Source organism: Oncorhynchus mykiss, chromosome 11 (genome assembly GCF_057628025.1).
Source record: "Oncorhynchus mykiss isolate SJ-2025 chromosome 11, ASM5762802v1, whole genome shotgun sequence".
Classification (NCBI taxonomy): domain Eukaryota; kingdom Metazoa; phylum Chordata; class Actinopteri; order Salmoniformes; family Salmonidae; genus Oncorhynchus; species Oncorhynchus mykiss.
In genome coordinates, this window is record NC_143032.1 from 45,528,784 (window position 1) to 45,554,263 (window position 25,480).

General features: G+C 40.8%; 1 protein-coding gene across 4 annotated transcripts in view; it reads right to left on the reverse strand.

Annotated features, from left to right (window-relative positions):
• Positions 1-25,480, reverse strand: part of edil3a (EGF-like repeats and discoidin I-like domains 3a) — a 260,282-nt gene that overhangs the window by 131,138 nt on the left and 103,664 nt on the right. For all 4 annotated transcript variants that reach the window (XM_036935506.2, XM_036935505.2, XM_036935507.2 and 1 more), the window contains one exon: positions 21,727-21,855. In XM_036935506.2, coding sequence (XP_036791401.1) covers positions 21,727-21,855 — 129 coding nt within the window. The remainder of the gene's footprint in view (positions 1-21,726; positions 21,856-25,480) is intronic.

The window sequence follows — 25,480 nt, forward strand, 5'->3', positions numbered from 1 at the left end:
ACACCCAAGGGCGTAAGAGAGACTGATATTGCGGGGACATGTTTGTTGGGAAAGAACTGGTTTTAAATGCTCATTTCTAGTGACTTTTGAGAAAAGGATATAACCACATCTTAACTTGCAAATTTACAAGGCTAAGGGGGGCCTTGCAGAGGGGTATTTACTCTGGTGCAGTTCAATCAGTCTTAATGCCATGGCCGTTCATGTCGTACTGAATACCAGAGTGACTGTGGATATATTCAATTAACCATTTTGTACTCTTTCTCTGTTACTGTGTGATTCATTTCCTCACATCCCCTATGTCAGGTTGCTAATACTGCTGCGCTACATGCCGTATGGTTTAAAACCTAACATCATATTTTAAACATATAATAGTTATTATACTGTAAAAATTGGCAACCTACATAGTTAAATGTTTCATGAAATTGAAATTGAAATTAATCAATCTTCACTCTACACAATTATCCAAAAAATATATAATTATGGCTGCCACCCTCTAGACCTAAGATGCTATGATTTCATCAGAGATCCTACAGTATAGGTTATTCAGATTGATGATCTCTCATATTGTGAATCAGTCTATGAACTCTAATGGCTTGGAGAGGCACTTCTCACTACCTTACCTGTTGGTTTGTGGCCTCTCTCTCCCTCTCGCCATGATAGCACCAAACAAAGTCATAACTCATGGAACACACCTTCATGGCCCATAATCACTGTGATGAAGAAAAATAAATCTAAGCTGAAAGTATTCACATTAGCAAGCTAGTTTGCCAGGGGTGGTGTGCAGGCAGTTGCAGTGGTGTAAAGTACTTGAGTAAAACTACTTTCAAGTACTACTTCACCCTTGTGTTGTCTTAAGGGGAAAAATTACCACCACTATGTTTAACAGCAAAGAAAACCACCTAAATTATATTTGTTCAATTTTAAATTTGATGACTTATCCTAGAGTGACCCCAACATTAGAAAAAGGGAAACATCGCCTTTGTTCATATTTCCATGAAAGCTGTACACCAACAGGCTACAAATATTGTCTTAGGGTCATTTTTGACCCGGAAGTTATAAAATAATTTACACACCACAAAAACCACAAAGACATACACACCATGCTTCCACATCTGCATTGCTTGCTGTTTGGGGTTTTAGGGTGGATTTCTGTGCAGCACTTTTTTACATTGGCTGATGTAAAAAGGGCTTAAATAAATACATTTGATTGACACACACAATGAGGAATTGACACACACACACACACAATGAGGAATTGAGATTGTGTGCTAGTGATTGAACTCAGCCAACAGCTCCTGAAGAGAAAGATCACCATGGTTGGCACAGTTAGAAAGAACAAGCCTGAGCTTCCCCTGCGCAACAAGGGGGAGAGAGGCCTTCTCATCAAAGTTTGCCTGCACCCCCGCACCACTATAGTTTCTTACCTCCCAAAGAGGAACAAGAATGTGGTCCGCCTGAGCACACTGCACAAAACAGCTGATATCAGTGATCGTGATGACAGCAAGCCAGCCATCATCCTAGACTACAACCACAACAAAGGAGGCGTGGACAACATGGACAAGGTAATTGGAACTTACAGCTGCAGGAGGATGACCGCCCACTGGCCCCTGGTCATCTTCCATAACATCATTGATGTGTCCTCATACAACGCCTTTGTGATATGGAACAAGATCAACCCTACCCGAATGCCTGATAAGCGGAACAAGAGGAGGGTGTTCCTGGAGCAGTTGGGAAAGGCACCTCTGCAGCGCTTGTGAAAGCTGTTCAGGGGGCTGAATCTTATCCTGATCCACCTGAGGCTGCAGCTGGGGCAGGCAAGAGGAGGAGATGACAATTCTGCCACCCAAAGAAGGACGGTAAAACAAATACTATGTGCTGCACATGTGAGAAATACATCTGCAAAGTCCATGCACACACACGTGCATACTGTCCTACATGTGCTAGTTAGAGTTGATTGATTTATGTTCTTCTCATTTTGTATCTTATTCTTATTTATAGTTGTTGTTAATACACCTTGTGGGTGGGGGCAATGGTTAAAAAAATGGGAGAAGACTAGTATTTTGAAGGTGAATTCCTCACTGTACAGTATGTAAGAAAATACAGTTGAAGTCAGAAGTTTACATACACTTAGGTTGGAGTCATTACAACTCGTTTTTCAACCACTGCATAAATTTCTTGTTACCTAACTAAACTTTTGGCAAGTCGGTTAGGCCATCTACTTTGTGCATGACACAAGTACTTTTTCCAACAATTGTTTACAGACAGAATATTTCACTATATCACAACTCCATTGGGTCAGACGTTTACATACACTAAGTTGACTGTGCCTTTAAACAACTTGGAAAATCCAGAAAATGATGTCATGACATTAGAAGCTTCTGATAGGCTAATTGACATCATTTGAGTCAATTGGAGGTGAACCTGTGGATGTATTTCAAGGCCTACCTTCAAACTCATCAAAATCATTATCAAAATGTGGCCAGCTGCTTTGCTTAATATAAGGAATTATTTATACTTTAACTTTAACTTTTGATACTTAAGTATATTTTAGCAATTACATTTAATTTTGATACTTAAGTATATTGAAAAAGAAATACTTTTAGACTTTTACTCAATTAGTATTTTACTGGGTGACTTTCACTTTTACTTGAGTCATTTTCTATTAAGGTATCTTTACTTTTACTCAAGTATGACATTTGGGTACTTTTTCCACCACTGGGCACATGCCAATAAGGTGCTCTTTTTTTCTCTCTTCTTGACTGGTTGCTCATCCAATGCTAACTTTAACTATGATGATGACTAAGACAGTGATTGTGCAAGAAATTCTGTAGCTAGCAAGTATTCTTGGCTTCAAAACATTCACTATCAGTTTTTTACACAGCCAGAACTACCATAACTCGTAACCCTAACACCTAACACCAAACCTAACCCATAAACCTAAAAGAGCATTTTTCCTCCTGGGGACTGGAAAAATTCCTCCACTTGTCTGAATTTTCATTGTTTTACTCTCCTTGTGAAGACTTCTAGTACCCACAGATAGCTACACACACACACACACACACACACACACACACACACACACACACACACACACACACACACACACACACACACACACACACACAAACACACACACACACCTTGCCTCTCAGTCTCTAAATGGACTGCTGCTGTGTTTATAAAATCAGCACCACTCTTAAGCAGTAGATAGAGCACAACAAATGGAGGGGAAGTGGATCAAAGTCACTGAGAGCATTTCATGAAAACGGGATGCTGTGAGGTGAATATAAATGTATTGGTTCGAGTGCAACATTTGTTTGCTTTCTCCCTGTGTGTGTGTGTGTGTCATGAATATTATTGAATTGGCGAGTATGAAAGGTGTGTATTCGTTCTCCCTCTATGTGTGTGTGTGTTTGAATGTGAGTGACTGTGTGTGCTAAAAAGCACCATACCAAATACATTTTCATAATACAGGCCTAATTGGAGAGCCCAAGAGTACGCCCAGATGTGGAGCTAGCATCTCTGTCGGATGTGCAGATGAAAGGCTGCTCTGATGTTGCCCAGGTGTATTGACTTACAGTAATGGCTCACATTAGACCACACCATAAACACGAGGTGATTACCCCGGGACAGGGAGCCGAATAGGTTTCAGAGCTAACAAGACATGATAGCATCTGTCAATATCATGATCAAATATGGAGCAGTGTCTTTCCTACGTTTAGCACCAATCAATCGTGTCCTGCCAGCATGGGTTGAAAAAAAGAGGGCATTGATAATAAAAGGGAGATGAAATACTCTCCGAGACTTCTGGCCCAGGAATAAAGGGATGGAGCTGAAGCACCGGCCTAGCCCACTCAGAAGACGCCACGTTTAACCTTGCTTTCCATGGAGCCCGTTCGGGAACGCTGTACATATCACCTGCAAAGCCTTTCCCCGCTGGCTCTGATTCTGTGTGCTCTCTGCCTACGTTATCCTATTTCAAGAGGAGAGTGTTGAAGACGTCAATAGGCGCACAGTGACCTGCTTCCCTGTTTACTCATACTGAGCTGATGTGCTTTAACCTTCTTCTACATCAATGAGAGGATAATAGATCATAGTGAGAGCATTGATAATGACTGGGCCTTTTATAATGATGGTGTGATTTTTTAATTACCGGTAAGCCTACTTTATAATCTCTTTCTGACAGGATAGGTCTCATGTTTTGAAAAGGAAATGTCTCGTTGCTTAAATGACTAAAGCTGGTCCTCTGATTGCTGCTGGCAATTCTACAATGGAGTCAACAGGAGGTACTTTACAGTACCACCAATGTTGTCCCCTGGATGAGTTGAAAACCCCAAGACAACTAGTTGTATCGTGTCACATTAACCCTCCAAACAAGACAGAAGCAACACATAGAGAAAGCAAAAAAATATGATGCTGCAAAAACGTTACCGGGAAAGAAAAACTGTAAATAAAATTGTGTCTGACCTTGGTAGACGGAATATATCGTATGTGTGTCCAGGACACGCTTAATCTCTACAGGCACAGAGGTGATCACTCCCGATCGCATTTGTGACACTTCATTACTATAATTGGCCATTTTCCCAATATTGTGGTCTGCCAGTCGGCCCCCTGTCGCCACAGGAACAAGACAGCGCATCATTTGAGTAATCACAGTGCAGAGGCACTTTCTCTCAAAATAAGACCTGTGATAATAACAGTGTTAATAATAAGCCAAACCGCCAGAGAGTTGCTGTGCCTTTCATAGACCACGTGGTGACTCCTGCAATGGCAATGCCACTCACACTCATAAGGGATAGATTCAGAATATCCTCATTGCCCCCCCCCCCCCCATCAAAATTAGCTTACATTTAGGCTCTTGTGTATGTGTATTTCACAATAATTGGTGGTAAAAAAATATTTTCATGTCATTGTCACCAATCAACTGCATTACACTTAAAAAATGCTTCAAGTACCACCACTGATTTCTACAGTATATGGCTAGCTATGCTACCAGCTTATAAGAACGAGAGTTAGCATTTAGCAGTACTTTTTTCAAATGCAAAAAGGACTATTTCTAAATTTTATTCAGCGAAAACAGCCATATACAGTATATACTAATCGGATATTAGTAACCACATTGTGGGCCTGTTAGAATACAAAAATCAAGACGGATTTGATGAATATATACCTTGTAAAATCAGATTTGTTGAATATGTTGTTGTTCTTTCCCCCACTGTCTGTGTTCCGTTTATCTATTTGCTGCATGTAGGCATGCCAGAAAATAGGTTGATTTTACCGACTGTGTGTGCAATACAACGTCCTGATTCAAGGACAATCAAGAGCTTTATTTCTCTGTTTTATTTGACGTTGAAGTTAAGCTACAATACATTGTTTACATTTCCCATGTATTTTCACAGCAGACAGATTGTGCACTGACCCCATTTTACCTAGGAGAGGCTGGATAAACGAGGGTACATCCATCTGTCCCAAGGAATTTCAAACAATACACTTTCACTCACATAATATAATCTTCACAATCCAGGGATTCCCAGCCATTTTTTGGCACTGTGTCCAAAACAATAGTCCATTTTATATTGATGAAAGTCAAAACCTTCCATAATTTCAAGGACCAGATGCCCAATTGTGTTCTGAATCAGAGAATCACTTGTGTAACAAAACCAAATGTTCACAGGATTCACATTCTATTAGAAAGAACTACAGTACACAGCATACTTTTCTGTAATTTCAACAGTAAAACACTGTAGGATGCACAGTATAATACCATTTGTGTTTTACAGCATTCATGCTGTAGACAGAACTGCATTTTTGGTAAAATGCTGAAAAATACTGTTAACTGTAATTTGGAAGCCTCCTGTAAAAATTACTCTAACATACTGTATTTACTTGCAGTAATATCTTATACATACCGTAGATTCAAATGATATGTTTCAGGCACCAACAAGCTGTTTAGTGAGACACATGAGACATAGACTATTTCACTAAAAATCTTCTTGAAGTGGCTGTGAAGTGGAAGAATATTTTCAGTACCTGCTGGGTAGGTACTGTACCTTGCCTTGTTTATAAGCATATTTATTGCTAGACAATGTTGAATTACTACATGTTTCCTTAGCTAACCTAGCTAGATAATTGGTTAACATTTGCAAGCTAGCTAGCCATACTGTATCATGGTGCCTGCCGACCTAAGGTGCAGTGCCACTGGTCAGCTGTAGCATTTCACAGTGTCGGGGGGGAAACTAGTAACGTGGCAAATTTTCCCCTCTGAAGATTATACTGTTTTTCAAATAGGATAGCAGCCTATTAGAAATAACTGATATTGATATGTCACCGTGATATATTCTACTCAATCGGGAGAGCTTGAATGGAAAAAACACAGGGACAGAGTGCCCTCCTTAGCTGTCACAACCCTGTGTGATTCGGTTCACATGGCTCTTATCTGCGTGACATAAATCATAGTTTTGTAGGCCAGGATTGTCCATATTGCCTATCCCACTAACGATTTGTTTCAATTTAAAAACGTTGTTCCATAATGTTACAGTATTAGCTAAACGTGTTCACTTTACTATTAATTCGCAAACATTTGGTGGCACAGCTAGAAAGGAAAATGTTGTGAGTCTGGTAAAATAATCTGACATATATGCTATAGGTCTGAATCCACCAAACAGACCTGGTGCTGTCTGTCTCTCATTCTATTGTTTCTGTTTCTATGCTTGACCTAGGGGTGAGAAGAGCTGACAAATCAGAATTTAGGAGGTTTGTTATAGAGCCCCACGAGGACCTCCTGATGCTGTGCTGACTTCTCTCCCCTGGATGCTCTCCTGCCCAAACTGTCCTGTAGTGTGGTTCACCCCCTTGTACCCCATTAACCCAAACAGAGTTGCCTCTAATCATCGATCGGGCTGCATCACAGCCTGGTATGGCAACTCCACCGCCAAGGACCGCAAGGCTCTTCAGAGGTGTCGAAGGTGTCGAAGGAAGGCCAAGAAGAACATCAGGGACCTCAGCCATCCGAGCCATGGCCTGTTCTCCCTGTTTCCATTACTCAGACGCGGGTGGCATAATGCTGAAAACTGGAAGACTGGCCAATAATTTCTAACCCCAGACCATCAGGCTGGTGAATAGCCACCATTACCTACATGTCTGATTTATTTTTGAGACATCTCATGTAGCCCTTGGATGAGTGGCCAGATGTGAAAAACACACCTTACTATTTTTCCTTCATGAAATTGCAGAGCCTACAAAATGTACTTCAGTCGCAGACCATGATTGTACAAACCTATCCTTTATATGAATATGTTGTTGTCTATGCTCTGACATATCAACACCTCAACATAAACATGTTTTACTGAGCATGTTTACCCGTCCATCAATAAAGACTTAAAATAGGTAATTTGTACTGAGCTGTTCATGTTATTTCTATCTGTGCTTCATAAACCTGCCCTCAACAGCATGGTGTGCAACACTGGCTGTGTTTAGGATGATGCTCAACGGTGTCAAATTGGATTTGGGTCTGAGTGAGCAGGTAAAGCGAACAGCAGAGGCTTGGGTATCTCTGCTGCACACACTCATGCCAGAGTATTGGTAACAGTATAATCAGCACTGATAAACATACATATCATATGTAGTACATGTTAAATCGGAATCCAAGAGCAAGAGATGGCCATACCTACAGATGAGAAAATGAGGCTTGGTGAACAGACTGTGGTTAGAATAGTAGTAAATGGAATAGTGAAGTACTCTAGTGCAGTTCTCTGACTTGTGATTTGTTTTGAAACAAAATAAGCAGTGCAATGGTGTCAAGAAGGACAATATTCAGGTTTGACCAGTTTTCAATTTGCAAACATCTCCTCTCGCTCCTTGTCATTCTGGGTTCTGCTGGATTCCCAGGCATGCAGGCAGCCATTCAACTCGAGTTTGTTCCTCTCCGATAAAAATTTGATCAACTAAATTGTATATTTTCCATTAAGCTAATCAGCAAATGCCCACCCACACCACAATGAAGTCAGCCAATCTGTCATTCTGAGAGAACAATTATGGCCACGCCTTTATCATTTAATTGCTCAAATGATCCAGAATCTAGATTTTGTTAAATAATGTCTTCAGATACAGATTTTTTAATAATTAGACTATAATGAGTGAAAAGAAAATTGGCAGATATTGGTACGTATTCAGGCCATATCAAATTGGTTTTCGCCCACAGGGCTTAATGGGAAACAATAACTGAATTATGACTCACATGCTAATGTCTCGCTTATTCTGAAATCAGCCCTGGGCCATATGCGTTTGGCAAATGTTGACAAAGTCATGATTAAATGTGGTGCTGTCACTCAGTCAAATAACTTTGCCCGTATACTTGATCACACGAAAGGACAGCTGTAGAACAAATGCACATGGGTGATACAGTCCTCATCAGGCCTTTCTGTAGAACAATAAATTACAATGTCCCATTGTGTTTTATTTAGATACTTCTCAATATGAAGAAAATAGACTATTGGTTAAGTTCAAATATGGGTAGCATTATGAACATTATGAGTACATATGAACAGCTATAGTGTGTATCATCCAAAAAGGGAGCGCAATAAGTCCATTAATAATTCATTCCACACATTTATTATGTAAAGTAACTGGAATTATTTTCAGATGTGAAAGATACTAAAATCAACAGAAAAACTTAGGAGGTGTAAAAGACTGATCTCAAACTCCACTGTCCCACCTTTCCCTTTAGACAGCCATAACACTGCGTCTCAAATGATCTCTTTCTGTTTAATTTCAAAAACAGGGAGGAATAGAAACATCACTTTCCTCCAGAACATCTCTGCTTATCTTTTGGGTCTTGTTTATCCTTGCTACAAGTGAGGAAAGACTGAAGTATGAGCCAGATGCATCTTCTTTAGAATTACTATCTCTTTCACCTTCTTTCACCCTCTCTCTCTTTCTCTCTACCCCCCCTCTCTCCCAAGAGATATGAAGTGGAATCACTATTTTATTTTTTTTACCTTGTAGCTATGACCTTGTAGCTATGACTACATGTTGCTCTCATGTTGATCTATTCACATCGTTGCCATGTCTTTTTTGGTGGTTTTATGCAATATAAAAACAAAGAGGAATGTGCTTTGAATATATTCATGATTGGTTCCTTTTGTTTCTTCTAAACAGCGGTTGTTTGTGCTTTGATTCATCCAATAAAATGGCCGACACTCAGAAGAAAAGACTCAATGTGGAGATTTGCCAAAACAATGTAAAGCTTAATAATCTAACTTTAAAAAAAGAAAAAAAAAAAGAAATGTCTACACACATAAGATGCGGTAATACATAATTGAGTGTAAAAACACACATTATCTAACACTAACCTTTTTTAAGTGTATACTCTACAAAGGAAAGCAAATTCAGCACTTTTCTTTTATATCCCTGACATACTGTCCTATCATTTTGCTTTGCTTGAAACACAACTTTAGGGTTGGGCGAGATTAGGATAGTATAGTCTATCGCCGACGATTGACAGCCATTGTCGATGTTGAAGAAATTGTGACGTGACAGGCGATAATTTAGCCTATTTGAACTTGACTGGCGCCGTGTAGTAAGCTGAAGAACGGAGTCAGGCAGGACACAGCAGGGCAGCACACCAGTGAAATTCTGAGTAATTTGCCTATTCCTATTTGCTATAGAACTTTTTCAACAACAACTATGTGGCTATTTCATCCACACCCGTTGCTGACAGGTACAGTGACTTGCGAAAGTATTCGGCCCCCTTGAACTTTGCGACCTTTTGCCACATTTCAGGCTTCAAACATAAAGATATAAAACTGTATTTTTTTGTGAAGAATCAACAACAAGTGGGACACAATCATGAAGTGGAACGACATTTATTGGATATTTCAAACTTTTTTAACAAATCAAAAACTGAAAAACTGGGCGTGCAAAATTATTCAGCCCCCTTAAGTTAATACTTTGTAGCGCCACCTTTTGCTGCGATTACAGCTGTAAGTCGATTGGGGTATGTCTCTATCAGTTTTGCACATCGAGAGACTGACATTTTTTCCCATTCCTCCTTGCAAAACAGCTCGAGCTCAGTGAGGTTGGATGGAGAGCATTTGTGAACAGCAGTTTTCAGTTCTTTCCACAGATTCTCGATTGGATTCAGGTCTGGACTTTGACTTGGCCATTCTAACACCTGGATATGTTTATTTTTGAACAATTCCATTGTAGATTTTGCTTTATGTTTTGGATCATTGTCTTGTTGGAAGACAAATCTCCGTCCCAGTCTCAGGTCTTTTGCAGACTCCATCAGGTTTTCTTCCAGAATGGTCCTGTATTTGGCTCCATCCATCTTCCCATCAACTTTAACCATTTTCCCTGTCCCTGATGAAGAAAATCAGGCCCAAACCATGATGCTGCCACCACCATGTTTGACAGTGGGGATGGTGTGTTCAGCTGTGTTGCTTTTACGCCAAACATAACGTTTTGCATTGTTGCCAAAAAGTTCAATTTTGGTTTCATCTGACCAGAGCACCTTCTTCCACATGTTTGGTGTGTCTCCCAGGTGGCTTGTGGCAAACTTTAACCGACACTTTTTATGGATATCTTTAAGAAATGGCTTTCTTCTTGCCACTCTTCCATAAAGGCCAGATTTGTGCAATATACGACTGATTGTTGTCCTATGGACAGAGTCTCCCACCTCAGCTGTAGATCTGTGCAGTTCATCCAGAGTGATCATGGGCCTCTTGGCTGCATCTCTGATCAGTCTTCTCCTTGTATGAGCTGAAAGTTTAGAGGGACGGCCAGGTCTTGGTAGATTTGCAGTGGTCTGATACTCCTTCCATTTCAATATTATCGCTTGCACAGTGCTCCTTGGGATGTTTAAAGCTTGGGAAATCTTTCTGTATCCAAATCCGGCTTTAAACTTCTTCACAACAGTATCTCGGACCTGCCTGGTGTGTTCCTTGTTCTTCATGATGCTCTCTGCGCTTTTAACGGACCTCTGAGACTATCACAGTGCAGGTGCATTTATACGGAGACTTGATTAAACACAGGTGGATTGTATTTATCATCATTAGTCATTTAGGTCAACATTGGATCATTCAGAGATCCTCACTGAACTTCTGGAGAGAGTTTGCTGCACTGAAAGTAAAGGGGCTGAATAATTTTGCACGCCCAATTTTTCAGTTATTGATTTGTTAAAAAAGTTTGAAATATCCAAAAAATGTCGTTCCACTTCATGATTGTGTCCCACTTGTTGTTGATTCTTCACAAAAAAATACAGTTTTATATCTTTATGTTTGAAGCCTGAAATGTGGCAAAAGGTCGCAAAGTTCAAGGGGGCCGAATACTTTCGCAAGGCACTGTATATAACATTTCAACATGGCACCGTCATGACACCTTTTCAACAAGTCAATTCGTCAAATTTCTGCCCTGCAAGAGCTGCCACAGTCAACTGTAGGTGCTGTTATAGTGAAGTGGAAACGTCTAGCAGCAGCAACAGCTCAGCCGGGACGTGGTAGGCCACACAAGCTCACAGAATGGGACCGCCGAGTGCTGAAGCACGTAGCCCATAAAAATTGTCTGTCCTCGGTTCCAAACTGTCTCTGGAAGTAAAGTCAGTACAATAATTGTTCGTCGGGAGCTTCATGAAATGGGTTTCTATGGCCGAGCAGCCTCACACAAGCCTAAAATCACCAAGCGCATAACAATTGTTGGTTGGAGTGGTGTTAAGCTTGCCGCCATTGGAGTATGGAACAGTGGAAACGCGTTCTCTGGAGTGATGAATCACGCTTCACCATCTGGCTATCCAACGGACAAATTTGGGTTTGGCTGATGCCAGGAGAGTGCTACCTGCCCCAATGCATTGTGCCAACTGTAAAAATTGGTGGAGGATAAATAATGGTCCAGGGCAGTTTTTCATGGTTCAGGCTAGGCCCCTTGGTTCCAGTGAAGGGAAATCTTAATGCTACAGTATACAATTACATTCTAGATGATTCTGTGCTTCCAACTTTGTGGAAACAGTTTGGGGAAGGCCCTTTCCTGTTTCAGCATGACATTGTCCCCATGAACAAAGCGAGGTCCTTACAGAAATGGTTTGTCGAGACCGGTGTGGAAGAACTTGACTTGCCTGTACAAAGCCCTGTTCTTCACCCCATCGAACAACTTTGGGATGAATTGGAACACCGACTATGATCCAGGCTTAATCGCCCAACATCAGTGCTCAACCTCACAAATGCTCTAGTGACTGAATGGAAGCAAGTCCCCACAGCAATGTTCCAACATCCTGTGCAAAGCCTTCACAGAACAATGTAGGCTGTTATAGAAGCAAATGGGGGACGAACTCCATATTAATGCCCATGATTATGGAATGCAATGTTTTCCGAGCAGGTGTCCACATACTTTTGGTCATGTGGTGTATTAATTTCTTTATATGTCTAGCTGTTTTAAAAACAGGTTAAATAACCTTCTCTCTCCATTCTCTAGGCGTTTAATATGACTTTGGGCTGGGCTAGGCTACGCTTTCATCATTTTATGCATGGCTTTCTCCTGATCATACAATGCATTACTCTAACGGAGTTCCATCTCAAAAAGTTTGAATAGGCAAAAAACAAAAGGTAGCCAGACGACTAATAATATGAGGGAACAAACAATATCAATAGCCTACAAAAACATGGAACGTTAAGTTAAATCAAGTTTAATCTTATCAAGAAGGAAATGTTCCGTGAGGCCCGGAAAAATCCCTTCATGTTAAAACCAGATGGCCAGTCCTCCTGCTAGACCTATCAGCAAGCTTAAAGACAAATTAAAGTTATGAAGAGTAACCTATTTCCCACATATTCAAATAGCCTAAGAAGGTGTCGTCCTAAGGTGCCGCTTTCAAAAAGAACAAGAATGAAAGTAGTCTAAAGACCTAGGCATACTGTAGGCTATTCACAATCACAGCTTTATGAGAGATTGAACAAACAAAATTAAGAGAGGAGGTTGATGCAAATAAAGCAATTATTATCCATCTCTGGAGGCTGTAGACTTTGCATATTTTCAGCTCAGGATTCATAAACAAACTCACTATGGCAAGACAGCCCATTCCTCATCAGTTGACTGTCAATTTGCTCCATCACGTGCACGCCAAACAGACACACACACACACACACACACACACACACACACCTGTTCTACGCTGAAGCTACGCCAGAGAGGAAGGGCTTTCAACAACATTATCTATTACCATGATTCGTCCAGTTCTAGCATGCAATTCCGTGCAGTAGTCCGACAGTGTTTTTTTTAATTATTGTTGTCGCTTAAATGTTATGTTTTTAGTTGGCCAATATGGGGGGCAATACCATAGTTTATACCAGTGGTTCCCAACCAGGGGTACTAGGACCTATGGGGTTACTTGGACTCTGCACAGGAGGTTCTTGATGCTTGTGTGGTATTTGGGTCTGTGGGACCCATTTTCAATGTTTACTAAAAAAAAAGATTCATCCTGAGACTCATTGGCCATGGCTCATTTTCTGTTAAGAACATGTTCATTGAGTGCACACTGTGCACCCCCTACACATGTATATTACATATATGGTGTTCAGGTCCACTGGACCCGAGGGTAATACAAGTGTGGAAAAGTGTGTGTGTAGGTGAAAACAAGTAAAACTTTAACAAAAAGGTTTGCTGTGTGTCTTCCTCCTCCCTGGGCCTGCTGTTTCAACATAGCACCAATAACCTGTCTGTCTCCCTGCCTGTCTTCCTGTCTTCCCATCTCCAGCTTTCCTCTCACTCTTTACCCTTTGTAGTGTGTGAAACTACACAACATCTTGTGGGAACCTGCAAAATGTTATTACAATACATGATTTTGCTACGTTGTAAAAAATTCAGTATTTTCCCACACTCTACCCCAGCCAGGTGCAAATTGGGAGAGGGACACAACAAATAAATAGCTTTGCATGTGTAGCTCCTTACCACAATCAATCAGTATGGCAAAAATAATCTTTGCTCGGAGGGCCTTAGAAATATATTTTATAGAGGGAGAAGCTGTGGAATGAGCTTCTTCCATTTTGAAAGACGAATAATTTTCAGAATATGAGGATCATGTCTCTGTCAATTCGAAGTCTGACAGTGAGTTGGAAGACGAGGATGAGATTGACCCTCAGCCAGCCCCAGGATCAGCCAGTCAGCAACCAGCTCATCAGCCTGCAGGAGGAAAAATAAGGTTGTCCAAAAAAAATAGAAAATTAATGGAATGAGCCATCACGCATGGCTGCCAATGTGATAAGGATGCAACCAAGGCAGACGCAGATGGCGGTTACTCATGTGCAGGACATAAAGTCTTATTTTGAGCTGTTCATCCCAGACACCATCCACTAAATCATTCTGGACTGCACTAATTTGGAGGGAAGGCATGCTTTTACATGCTTATTTTGGGTTCTTATCCTTGCTGGTGTTTTCAGATCCAATGGGGAATTCACAGAATCCCTGTGGGATGCAGAAACTGTCAGAGAACTTTTCCATGCAACATTAACTCTGGAAAACTTCCACATTTTTTCCAGGATGACCGCCTCGTTAACCGAGACACCAGACCAGCTTGGCGTCAGAGAGACAAGCTAGCTGAAATCAGGTCAGTGTGGGACAAGCGGGTGGACCGCCTTTCCCTGTTTTACAACCCTGGGCTCAACGTTACTGTTGATGAGCAGCTTATGCCACTGAGAGGCCGCTGCCCCTTCAGGCAGTACATACTCTCTAAACACGCAAAATATGGAATCAATATCTGGGCTGCCTGTGATACTACTTCATCATACTGTATGCGTGGAACTTGCAAGTGTTTATGGGGAAGCCAGATGGAGGAGCCTCTGAGAAGAACCAAGCGATGTGGGTTGTCCTGGATGTGACACAGGGACTCCGTGGCCACAACATCACATGCCATAACTTTTTTACTTGGCTTAAGCTGGGACAGGAGCTCCTCAAGAGGAAGCTGACGATGGTAGGAACAGTAAGAAAAATCAAGCCAAAGCTCTCACCTCAGCTGTTGAATCCACAGAACAGGCCTATCAATTGCTCTAAGTTTGTGTTCACAGCTGACACGTCCCTAGTGTCCTACGTGCCAAAGAAAGGCAAAAACGTGGTACTCATTAGTACGCTGCATAGGGATGGGAGAATCTGTGGCCAGAAACATAAAAAAACAGAAATCATGCCACAAAAGGAGAGGTGGACAAACTGGTGACTGGCTACAGCAGCAAAAGGAGAATCTTATGCTGGCCACTTCTGATATTCTTCAACATTTTGGACATTTCGGGGTACAACTCATTTGTCGTCTGGATGGCGTTGAACCCAGAGGGAAGCTCCAGAGGAGCAGGGAAAGGCATTGCTAAGACTTCAAATCCAGAGGAGGCAACATCCCAAGGACCCCAGCTTCTGCAGCCATCATGAGGAGGATGCTGGTTCCCCATCCTCCCGACTCGCAAAACCAAGAACTCCAATACCGGAAGTAAGTGTGAGTGATATTGTTGCATGTTTATATGGCTGTCTCTCCTACCTTGGCCTGATGTAACTATATATGTGAGATGTTAGTTCAATTTTTGAACTAAGTGATTTCATCATTCTACATAAATCAAGTGCAAGAAATACATTTGCAACACAAAACAGTAAAATCTGTCCCTCATGTGGTGTGTAGACCGGCCTTAATTTGTGTTCAATAGCGATCATTTATCATGTCCATAAAATACTGTATGTAAAATATGTCCTTCAGTCCAAAGCAGTAAACATCAATAGTGATGAAAACCTTGTTACATTAATATATGTTCAAGGTAAACATGATTTATTGCACCCATGTCTTGATTTTAATAGATATTTGTCTACAAAAATCACTTTTGATTAAAAAAAAATGAATAGAGCTTTTATTGATAAATGTGTTCTATCAGAGGGAAATGGCAAATATTAACCATGTATGTCATCTATATTGCTTGTAATTGATATGTTAACATGTACGTTTTGCCTGTGTTTGTGGGTCCATCAGACCCGCGAACAGTGGGTGAATAACAAAAACATGAACACCACACAACGGTTAAGAAGACTCATGAGACCACAAGCCTAATGGTGGAATGTACATGATGGGGCACTTCAGGGGTACTCTGGGCAGAGAAAAATGCAGTTGGTGGTACAGTAACCAAAAATGTTCGGGAACCACTGGTTTATACTATACTATGTATTACGAGTACAATAATCACGATAGGACAAAGGTTGACATCGATCAACCCTATTAAAATCACAAATTTTTACATAAAGGGCTATCATTTGTTTTCTCTAACCTCTCCAATTGACATGACAGGTGAGCATTTAACATTAGACTCCCCCTTCAAGCTAATGAGCAGTCCTTTTGACTGCAACATTTTAACAGTGTAATTAGTATTTTTTTATACTGTACGATCAGTGAAACGTAGGCTTAACTGCAAGCAAGTCACAGCAATGAAGAATGCAAAGGGTTGGAGAGAATTCTGGCAGGGGGGAGATTTTCGGCCCAACACCTTTCAGACTTGTTTTCTTTGTAAGCAACTTTTTCACCAATGACAGTGAAGTGAAGAAAAGATCCATGGGGACATTGCTTCCCTTGCCAATGTAAATTTCCCCAAGCCTGATCACCACATTCTCCGACACTCATGCCTGCTGCATGATGTGGATATTTCCCCAGAGATTGAAAGCAGTTCAGCATTTAAAATTATGCCCGCTCTCGCTGTGCAGCCTACTCCAAGTAGGCCAGAGTAGACTGATAATAAGACTGCTTTTATAAGGTAAACTGACATAGGGTAGATAGAGTACCACTTTAAGATTAAGACTACAAATAGAATGGCCCTCCCTGTTCTTCATTCAGATTTGGTAATTACATAATTATTCTTCTTTAGCTTACCCTCGCTCATCAACTCATTCTCCCCATTATACTTTAATCATTTATTTCAGCTTTTGTTATACAGTACCAGTCAAAAGTTTGGACACACCTACTCAATCAAGGTTTTTTTTTTATATTGTAGAATATTGTAGTGAAGACACCAAAACACAATCTCCTACTTGGTCAAACAGCCCATACACAGCCTGGAGGTGTGTTGGGTCATTGTCCTATTGAAAAACAAATGGTAGTCCCACTAAGGGCAAACCAGATGGGATGGCGTATCACTGCAGAATGCTGTGTTAGCCATGCTGGTTAACTGTGTCTTGAAGTCTAAATAAATCACAGACAGTGTCATCAGCAAAGCACCCCCACACCATCACACCTCCTCTGTGTCACGTCCTGACCTTAGTTCCTTTTTTCATGTCTCTATTTTAGGTTGGTCAGGGCGTGAGTTGGGGTGGGCATTCTAGGTTTTGTTCTATGTTTGTATTTCTATGTGTTTGGCCTGGTTTGCTTCCCAATCAGAGGCAGCTGTCAATTGTTGTCTCTGATTGAGAACCATACTTAGGTAGCCTGTTCCCACCTGTGTTTGTGGGTAGTTGTTTTCTGTCTTTCTGTGTCAGCACCAGACAGAGCTGTTTTGTTTGGTCTGGTCTGCTTTGTTGTTCTAGTGTTCAGTTTCTTTATTAAATTTACCATGAACACGTACCACACTGCACCTTGGTCCTCTTCACCTTTTTCAACCAACGACAACCGTTATACTCTGTGCTTCACAGTGCGAATACCACATGCGGAGATCATCCGTTCACCTACTCTGCGTCTCACAGAGACACGGCAGTTGGAATCAAAAATCTCAAATTTGGACTCATCAGACCAAAGGACAGATTTCCACTGGTCTAATGTCAATTGTACGTGTTTCTTGGCCCAATCAAGTATTCTCTTCTTATCTGTTACCTTTAGTAGTGGTTTCTTTGCAGCAATTCGACCATGAAGTCCTGATTCACGCAGTCTACTCTGAACAGTTGATGTTGCAATGTCTCTGTTACTTGAACTCTGGTCTGCAATTTCTCAGGCTGGTAACTCCTCGGAAGCAGAGAACTCTGGGTCTTCCTTTCCTGTGGTGGTCTACATGAGAGACGGTTTTTGAAATTATCCTGATTGACTTACCTTCATGTCTTAAAGTAATGATGGACTGTAGTTTCTCTTTGCTTATTTGAGCTGTTCTTGACATAATATGGACTTGGTCTTTTACCAAATAGGGCTATCTTCTGTATACCACCCCTATACTGTCACAACACAACTGATTTGCTCTAACACATTAAGAAGGAAATAACTTCAACCAATTAACTTTTAACCTTTTCATACGTGAGTTCCAAATATCTCTAATGGTCTCCCCAGCGTGAGTTGTTGTATGCACATGTCAGAGTGCACTCACTGTTCCAAAATGTGATTATTACTCATTAGGACAGTTAACATGTGCTGCCAGCTAATTATCTATAGGCCATGTTTCAACTTGTCAAATTCCAATTATTTTCTAACAACAGTTTGAATTTAGGTGTGTTCTGCCTCCTCATTAATTCACATCGAAGTAGCCCATTTCAGCATTGTGGACAATTTATATTTCAGGCTTTACTGAGCCGCACAAACTTCTCTCTTCGGGGAGAGCCCACGCACTTCACCAATGTTTGCGCAGATCAAGTATACAGTGGCGCAGTTTGAACAAATTGGAACATTTTCTGGCTAGCGCTCGCATTGTATTCTTTGTTGTTTTCCTTACAAATAATAGCTTTGGACATGTGTGCGTTCTTATTAATGTAAGTTCATTATTTTCTGTATATCGTGTTGTCGTTTCTACTGTAGGCGCATACATTATCTACAGTTGAAGTCGGAAGTTTACATACACCCAAGCCAAATACATTTAAACTCAGTTATTCACAATTCCTGACATGTAAAAATTCCCTGTATTAGGTCAGTTAGGATCACCACTTTATTGTAAGAATGTGAAATGTCAGAATAATAGTAGAGAGAATTACTTATTTCAGCTTTTATTTCTTTCATCATATTGCCAGTGGGTCAGAAGTTTACATTACCTCAATTAGTATTTGGTAGAATTGCCTTTAAAATGCTTAACTTGGGTCAAACGTTTCGGCTAGCCTTCCACAAGCTTCCCGCAATAAGTAGGGTACATTTTGGCCCATTACTCCAGACAGAGCTGGTGTAACTGAGTCAAGTTTGTCGGCCTCCTTCTCACACACACTTTTTCAGCTCTGCCCACACATTTTCTATATGATTGAGGTCTAGGATTTGTGATGGCCACTCCAATACCTTGACTTTGTTGTCCTTATGCCATTTTGCCACAACTTTGTAAGTATTTTGGGGGGCATTATCCATTTGGAAGACCAATTTGCGACCAAGCTTTAACTTCCTGACTGATGTCTTGAGATGTTGCTTCAAAATATCCACGTAATTTTCCAACCTCATGATGCCATCTATTTTGTGAAGTGCACCAGTCCCTCCTGCAGCAAAGCACCCCCACAACATGATGCTGCCACCCCCGTGCTTCACGGTTGGGATGGTGTTCTTCGGCTTGCAAGCCTCCCCTTTTTCCTCCAAGCATAACAATGGTTATTATGGCCAAAGAGTTCTACTTTTGTTTCATCAGAGGACATTTCTCGAAAAAGTAAGATATTTGTCTCCATGTGCAGTTGCAAACCATAGTCTGGATTTTTTATGGTGGTTTTGGAGCAGTGGCTTCTACCTTGCTGAGCATCCTTTCAGGTAATGTCGATATAGGACTCGTTTTACAGTGGAAATAGATACTTTTGTACCTGTTTCCTCCAGCATCTTCACGGGGGGGGGGGTCTTGGTTAATTCTTTTGATTTTCCCATGATGTCAAGCAAAGAGGCACTGAGTTTGAAGGTAGGCCTCGAAATATATCCACAGGTACACCTCCAATTGACTGAAATGATGTCAATTTGCCTATCAGAAGCTTCTAAAGCCATGACATCATTTTCTAGAATTTTCTAAGCTGTTTAAAGGCACAGTCAACTTAGTGTATGTAAACTTCTGACGCACTGGAATTGTGATACAGTGAAATAATCTGTCTGTAAACAACTGTTGGAAAAAAATACTTGTGTTATGCACCTAACTGACTTGCCAAAACTATAGTTAGTTAATTAACAAGAAATGTGTGGAGTGGTTGAATAATTAATTTTAATGACTCCAACCTAAGTGTATGTAAACTTCCGACTTCAACTGTATCTATGTCTGTTTGGAGCATAATGTATTTCCAGTTTAATTCACATGTTTTCAAGTTCTGGTGACAAATAATGCATTCTGATTATTGCATAGATTTTAATGGACACCCATGATGTGTGTAAAATACTTTTTTGAATGTTGTACTGATTATAATTAGCTAATGCTAAGCTATTTGCCAGCTGTGTGTGGTGCCATGTTTGTTGACATTACACAATGCATTCTGGGTGTCACGTAAAGGTCTGTCAGATCAAAGTGGTTAGGATGAGGTGAAGGAATGGTTCACTCAACTTCCGAGTAAACTTCTGGAAGTAAAGGAAGAGAAGTGAATGATCGTAGACAACACATCCCCTTCAACATGCATACTACAAACATACCAAACTTATCTTGTCTCTTATTATCTTTCGTTGATGTAAAAAAACAAACATGGTGGCACGCACAAACAACCCATTGTCGGATTACTTTCAATTTCTAGAAAATATTTAACTCTATTATTTCGGTCAAGGGTGAGCTCACACATGATGTGATCAATTGTAAATAGTAATTGCTATTAGCTCATTCATATTGTAGTTTCTGTCAGCCGAGAGATATAAAATATGGCCTTCTATGTTAGGTCAATCTTTCCTCAGTTAGCGCTAGGATAAATGTAGCCTACATTTTCCAGTTTGTAATGCTGCAGCTATATCTGTGAATTTCTGAACATTGCATCCAAAAATAAACTGGTCACATTCTGGACATAACTTTGTAAGGACTGTGTTTTGCAAAATATTTCCGTGAATAAACAGTGTGGCCAGCTCAAGCGCTGATTGTTGCGTCAATCAAAACTGGACGTGCTAAATAAGCGTTCTAATCACATCAGTTGGCGCGTATTCTCCAGGGACTACTGTAGAATGATCACACCCTTTTTTTGGTATGTGTAAAAAGGTTGACAAGGCACACCTGCTAATTAAAATGCATTCCGGGTGACAACCTCATGAAGCTGATTGAGAGAACGCCAAGAGTGTGCAAAGCTGTCATCAATGCAAAGGGTGGCTACTTTGAATAATCTCAAATATAAAATTATATTTTGATTTGTTTAACACTTGTTTTGGTTACTACATAATTCCATATGTGTTATTTCATAGACTTGATATCTTCACTATTATTCTGCAATGTAGTAAATAGTAAAAAATAAAGAAAAACCCTTGAATGACACTGTATGTGTGAAATTAGTTTTGGTTCAGATTTGGGTCAATTTTAGGGGGATTATCATCTGGGCTCTGCACTTTAAACTGTCGTAAAATGGAGTGGAGCAGGCCCTACTTTTGGGAGAAGGAGGCGCAATGGGGGAAAACCATTGGTTTAACTCCAGTTCTGTTTGCAACATTAAGATTATAACAGTGGCAGTGTGTTATATAGACTTATTTAGGAAAAGTCAAGGACAGAGGGGGGTGTGAGTTAAAAATCATGAGCAGTCAAAATGACTGCTTTAGTGGTTCTAGTATTAACCAGTGGCAAGTATTTATATGAAGGGCAGAATGTGTATATTTCTATAAGATCTCTACTTTTCTTCATTTGAATTTCTTTCCTAGAAATGTTATCACCGGTATCTATAAGGTATAATGATGATCATCCAACTTACTGTGTTGGCAGTGGATCCCGTTGAAGCCGGTTGGACACTTGCAGACATAACCTATGAACGTGTCGCCTCTGTAGGTTTCACTGATTTCACATATTCCTCTGTTGTGGCATGGGTTCGGTTGGCAAGGTCCTGAGTGTAGAAAAAAAACAAATAGAAGGAGATAAAACATTGTCAAATGGTGTTTTGTCATTATAAGAAGTTAGATTTTTTTACAACCAAATCTCTATTTCTGATGTAAATGGCATGTTATAGAAGGGTCCTGAAGCGATGTAGCATGCTTCTGTGAGCTGCTCAGTATATGTAGATAATCCTTGCCACCGCAGATTTTTTGAAAGATATAACATTAGCCACGGAGTCCTGCAAAAGTGTTGCTACCGCTCTCAACAACATTGTTGCTCTGAATTTATCAGGCGTAATCGACAAAGATCAGTGGGAAAAAGTAGTGATGGGCTGCACACAGTCAGTGTGAACTGATGTGACTTGACACAACAGGCCAAACAAGCATTCATCCACGGGTAAGAGTCTAGCTACATTTCTAATTTGGTCAGAAAGTTGTTTTTATTGCAAGTTAAAGCGTACTGTTAGCTAGCTGGCTCGCTAGCTAGCATTACGTGTATGATCTGCGTAGTATTATGATTTTCCATTTGCATTGCTATTTGTAGCCTAATGTTAGCTAGCTAGCTGACATTGAACCTAGTTGGCTAGCGGTAACTACCTGCAGATTCATACTACAAATGAATTTAAAGCATGATGGCTAGCTATGGCAACCCATTTGTACTGTAGCTATGGGCTGGAATTATGGTTAATTGTTTAGCTAGCTAGCTACATGTCTTAACAAAAGACTCCACTCCGCCAGATGATTACATATGTCAAGGTTGTGCGCTACTGGTAAGAAGTCAGGTGCAGGAGAGCAGAGAGTTGTGATCAGGCACACTTTATTTGGCAGAAGTACAAAAGAGAGACGCAACTGCGTCGAAAACCCCTCCAGCCAATGGCAAAAGTGAATAAGTGTGAAAACACTCACAATAATGCAAATGTATGGCAAATAACATACTACGGGTCAACACACGATACCCGGGAACCAGTCTGGCGCATAACACTAAACACGTAACAAAACAATTCCACACAAAGACATGGGGGGAACAGAGGAATATATATACATATGCAGTGTGATTAGGGAATGTAAACCAGGTGTGCGGGGAACAAGACAAAACAAATGGAACAATGAAAAATGGAGTGGCGATGGCTAGAAGGCCGGTGACGTCGACTGCCTAACGCAGCCCGAAAAAGGAGGGGAGCCAACTTCGGCGGAAGTTGTGACAACAAACCCATCAGGTTGGCGAGGTATGTCTGAGTGTGATTACGGCCATATATTGTATTTCATCAACATGTGTACATGTCTAGACAATAGTGACCTATCCACTTAGCTAGATGTGGCTGTAGGTGGTTATAGCATTTCGCTACCCTGCAAATATGGACGTTATCATTTAATTGTACTTTTTACACCTTCTGTATCCTGTGCACGTGACAAACAAACAGATTTTATTTGATATAGTGTGTGTTTACGACAACGTAAATAACAACATGATCTGCACCAAAGTCAGAATAGGATATTGGCCGAGGACTAGATAAAGTGTATTTTTACTACCACTTTTGCTACTACAGTACTTTCAGCACTTTAGTCTTGAAATAGTTGGTTGTTTTCTAAACTACCTTACTCACTCTGTTTAGCACATGGCCTCACATGTGAATCATATAGAGATGGGTGGGGCTTAAGAGGGTGTGAACAATGCTGAATGGGTAAAGACAAAGAAGAGCTCTCCAGTAGGTGTTCCAAAAATAATCAAGGGCCATGTTCTCAAAAGTGTGGTTACAAGTTTATCAATTTTCAAAGCAGAATTACTTAACCATTGTTCCTCAACTGCAGTACATGACAAACCATTTCGTAGCTCTAAGTCTGTACTTTTATCCAATGTAAAAAACACAATTTCAAATGTTGCTACATAAGACTGAATTGAGGTGATGGGTCACAAATGTGAAACCAGTCATAGGGCAGCAAACTGAAGCATATCAAATAAACTTTTATTTGTTACATGTGCCGAATACAACCTTGTCGTGAAATGCTTACTTACAAGCCCTTAATCAACAACGTAGTTCAATAATTAGAGTTAAGAAAATATTTACTAAATAAACTAAAGTAAAAACGAAAAAGTAACACAAAGTTCCATAACAATTACGAGGCTATATACAGGGGGTACTGGTACCAAGTCAATGTGCTGGGGTACAGATTAGTTGAGGTAGTTTGTAGGTTGGGGTAAAGTGACTTTGCATAGATAATAAAGGGTGAGTAGCAGCAGTGTAAAAACAAAGGGGGGTCAATGTAAATAGTCCAAGTGGCCATTTGATTAATTGTTCAGCAGCCTTAAAGCTTGAGGGTAGAAGCTGTTCAGGAGCCTGTTGGACATAGATTTGGCGCTCCAGTACTGCTTGCAGTGCGGTAGCAGAGAGAACAGTCTATGATTTGGGCCTTCCTCTGACGCCACCTAGTATATAGGTCCTGGGTGGCAGGAAGATTGGCCTCAGTAATGTATTGGGCCGTACACACTACCCTCTGTAGTTCCTTACGGTCAGATGCCGAGCAGTTGCCATACCAGGCAGTGATGCAACCGATCAGGATGCTCTCGATGGTGCAGCTGTAGAACTTTTTGAGGATCTGGAGACGCATGCCAAATCTTTTCAGTCTCCGGAGGGGGACAAGGTGTTGTCGTGCCCTCTTCACGACTGTCTTGGTATGTTCAGACCATGATAGTTCGTTGGTAATGTGGACACCGAATAACTTGAAACTCTCGACCGTCTCCACTACAGCCCTGTCGATGTTAATGGGGGCCTGTTCGGCCCTCCTTTTCCTGTAGTCCACTATCATGTCTTGCTCACATTGAGGGAGAGGTTGTTGTCCTGGAACCACACTGCCAGGTCTCTGACCTCCTCCCTATAGGCTGTCTCATCTTTGTTGGTGATCAGGCCTACCACTGTTGTGTCGTCAGCAAACTTAATGATTGTGTTGGAGTCGTGCTTGGCCATGCAGTCATGGGTGAACAGGGAGTACAGGAGGGGATTAAGCATGCATCCCTGAGGGGCCTTGGTTTTGAGGATCAGCATGGCAGATGTGTTGTCTGCCCTTACCACCTAGTGGCGGCCCGTCAGGAAGTCCAAGATCCAGTTGCAGAGGGATGACAGATAGGATATGTGTGCCCACAGTTAAGTTTATGAAGTTATGTGCCGTTATGTAGAATTTAAACTGTTTGGCCTAGTAATTTGCAGGGATTCATTTTGGAGATGAGAGTCAATGAGATGACAAGCCAAATCCGTGCAGTCTGGCTAAATGTAACCTTTGCACTGTATAAAGTTTAGATTTCAGTCCAGCTTTCTCTTCTTAAAAAAAAGGTATAATGTTAAATATGAATTAATATTGATCCTGAGAGTGCAAGCAATAGTGGTAATATTTAACGTATTACAAGTTGTTCAATCATTTGGGACATGTACATGGAACGCAAACCAAGCCAGGCAGTTTAATCCTGGAGCCTGGCATATATTTTACTACGACTGGACCGTTGCCATATCAGTTCCATGATCAGCAAGGATTAGGCAGTGGTGAAAAAGTACCCAATTGTCACACTTAAAAAAGAAAAGATACCTTAATAGAAAATGACTCGAATAAAAGTGAAAGTCACCCAGTGAAATACTACTTGAGTAA